At 39.8% G+C, this 3049-nt stretch overlaps 1 protein-coding gene across 1 annotated transcript in view; it reads right to left on the reverse strand.

The window, feature by feature from the left end:
- Positions 1–336: 336 nt before the first annotated feature.
- Positions 337–3049, reverse strand: part of commd2 (COMM domain containing 2) — a gene marked incomplete in the record, with an annotated part of 13351 nt that continues 10638 nt past the window's right edge. Inside the window, 3 exon segments of the mRNA XM_038716925.1 lie at positions 337–1400; positions 1741–1839; positions 1951–2025. Coding sequence (XP_038572853.1) covers positions 1191–1400; positions 1741–1839; positions 1951–2025 — 384 coding nt within the window.

Below are 3049 nucleotides of genomic sequence, written 5' to 3' on the forward strand. Positions count from 1 at the left end.
GCCACAGTTAGTAAGATTTTTTTTTATTTCTAAGTGTTATGTATTCCAATAACACCAAAAGAATTAAAATGATTTATTGGCTTGTGACAAATAAACAAATTATTAATGAAACTATGTCCCTCTCCCTTGTGCAGTCATTTATTCTAAATATATACAAGTAGCATAGAAAGTTAGTTAGTTTCCTTTGCTGTTGCCTGCTCCTGTGATAAACCTATTGAATACTAAAGAAGACCATGGTCTCTGTGTGAACTGATTATTTTGTAGAAAAATAAAAATGTTGAATATTACACAATGCATGAGTGTGAGGGAATGAAATAAATTGGAAGGAAGTTAGAGTTGGGTTAATATATTTAATAATCACAAGGAGTATCTGCATATGCATTCAGGAGGATTTTGAAAAATCATTTTCTATGCATGAAAACAATTGTATTCCTATTTCTACTGTGCAAAGTTTTCACTAAGCTTTGTGCAAAACAGGGCTCAGGAGCAACCAACACAACTTGTATAGTGCTTTTCTAATTTTCTGACCACTTGAAGTGCTTCACACTACATGTCACATTCTCACACTGAGGGCAGAGGCTGCCACGTAAGGTGCCCACTACTCATCAGAAAGAAAGGAGTTTGGAATCTTGCCCAAGGACACTTTGACATGCAGGCTGGGGAAAGCGTGGGATTGAACCGCAGATCTTCTGATTAATCAGTGACCAGCTCTACCTCTAAACCCATGCTGTTCCGCATACTCTAAACTCTTAAAAAGCATTGTTATGCAGGATACCAACAAGAATTGAATTAACATCATATGGCTTTCACTGAAAACAGCAACTACGGTCATTCTTCTGCTGAGCTTAAACACTCATCAGCATCATATTACAACGTATGTCAGGTTCTGTTCCAGTCAAATATTGACACGGATGTACTGTACTCCTTGAAGTCAGGGTCATTGGTGCCTTTAACTAACAAAAAAAATTGTGTACTTGCACTTAAAAACCAATATCAGCAGCACTGTAGAAAGCCTCATACAATACAGTAAATACCATTTGGCACTTATCGTTAGTCAAGGGAAATAAACAATGACCTGTAGGACCACATCAAAAGAAGAGTACAGCACTGCTTAATATTTTCCATGTGTAAAGGCAGTAAATGTGATGTTTTGCAGGTGACAAACTTCACACAGAAAATGACCTGAGGGATTATTTGATGTTGCGTAAAATGCGACGAGCGTGGCTGGTTTTGATGGCAGCCAGAGCGGCCTCCAGTGTGGAAATGAGATGCAGGAGGGTGCTGGGGTCTGTCTGGAGAACCCTGCTGCTGTGGTCACTGCGGCTGTCACAACCTTTCGTCAATAGTAGACGCATTGTCAGCGTGGGAATGACCTGCTGACGGACTGAACGGCTCGCCAACTGGCAGGAACAAGTGAGGGAAACCACAACAAGGAGTGACAGAGAAACAATGGGGAAAAGTTAAAAGCTGAATATTGATAAACGTAACATTTACACCTCTAAGTGCTAAAAACACTAAATGTATGAGCACAGGTTATACTTATAAACCAGTGTATGCAGGTTTTTTTCAGTTTGCAGTGTAGCCTGTCTTACACATTTCATACCTGCATGCTCATAAGATGGTCACATGGTGTAAAGTGACACACTGACTGATGGTTCTAATCTTGATAATTAATCTATCCATTTGAATACACAGTAGTTGAATAATAATGTCTAGATTATCCAGCATACACACACACACCTGTACATCCAATCTCCATTCCAGGTTGTGGTAGGTCGGCAGATTGGAGGGCAACTGATTCAGGATGCTGCGGATCTGACTGTGGTGCTCCAGGTAGAGCTGCAACAAAAGCAACAATGAGCTGGAGTGCAGTGAAGTCAAACACATTGGCTCATGTAAAGTGTTCACTGCTCAAATCATCTCAGATAAATAAAACAGACAAAGAGTCACCTGCAAGAGGGTCTGATTGAGCTCTTCACCAAACCCCAAAACCAACACAGAGTCCAGGAAATCCACTTCAGAGAGCTACACACACACACACACACACACACACACACACTTGACGTCAATATTTGAATGTATGCCACAGCTACTGAAATATCTGTCTCACTAGTTTTTGCTGTTTTAGTGTTTTGTGATGACACATGGTGCACAGAAAAAACACTAATCATCACTAAATGTTACAGACATGTTATAGGTGGAAAAGGACAGGTAGAAGTATTGCATTCTGAGTCCAAGTTATGTGACAAGTAACGGCAATTCTGCTGTTAAAGTAAAAACTGAAGGGGGAAATCTATTATCCTGGACACACACCTGTACACCTAGCCTCGGCTCAAAGTTATGGTAATTGACCCTTTGCTAAGCCATGCCCCAAACACGCGGCTGGCCAATCACAGCAGAGTATAGGTCATGCTCTAACTGAGGTCCCACACTTTCATGGCTGCGCTCCATTGACTCCATGTAAAAGGAGTCGTTTTCTAGCTTTCTTCTGCCGTATTTTCCAAGATCTGGTCAAACGCTGTTCCTGGGGAACTTGTAATAATTACAGCTGCTATCCAGAGAGGTTAAAAGGAGATGTAAGATTTATTCTCTTTCCAAAACCTAAAACAAATCCAGAAAAATGTAGGCTTTGGATTGTTCCTAATGTAATGTTACTACTGAATGTAAAGTTATATAGCCCTACTGTTCTGCTTTTTAATGATTGTAATAGTTAACAGAGGCCTACCCAGCTGTACAGGAGCAGTGTTTATCCTACATATCGTTGTCCTCTTTCTCAATAGTCAGGTGATATGGTGGTTCACTTTTACTCTGTGATCATAAGGCTTTAGCTTCTATCATTATTTTTTCATGTCAGTTTGAATACAACCTTCAAATGCACTGTCTGCTTCTTTCTGAGATAGTTTTTCCAAAAAATTTGACAATATTTCTCCTGGGAGCGCAATAATAAACAGTGGCAGCGCCGTAATAAAACTCTGTCAGGTCCAACAGTTTGTCGGACTTAGCAGCAGTAACTACATACATTATACACATACATATATATATATATATA

The sequence above is a fragment of the Micropterus salmoides genome, unplaced genomic scaffold, assembly GCF_014851395.1.
Source record: "Micropterus salmoides isolate LMB-PRFRI ecotype aquatic unplaced genomic scaffold, ASM1485139v1 Ms_hic_scaffold_13, whole genome shotgun sequence".
NCBI lineage: Eukaryota > Metazoa > Chordata > Actinopteri > Centrarchiformes > Centrarchidae > Micropterus > Micropterus salmoides.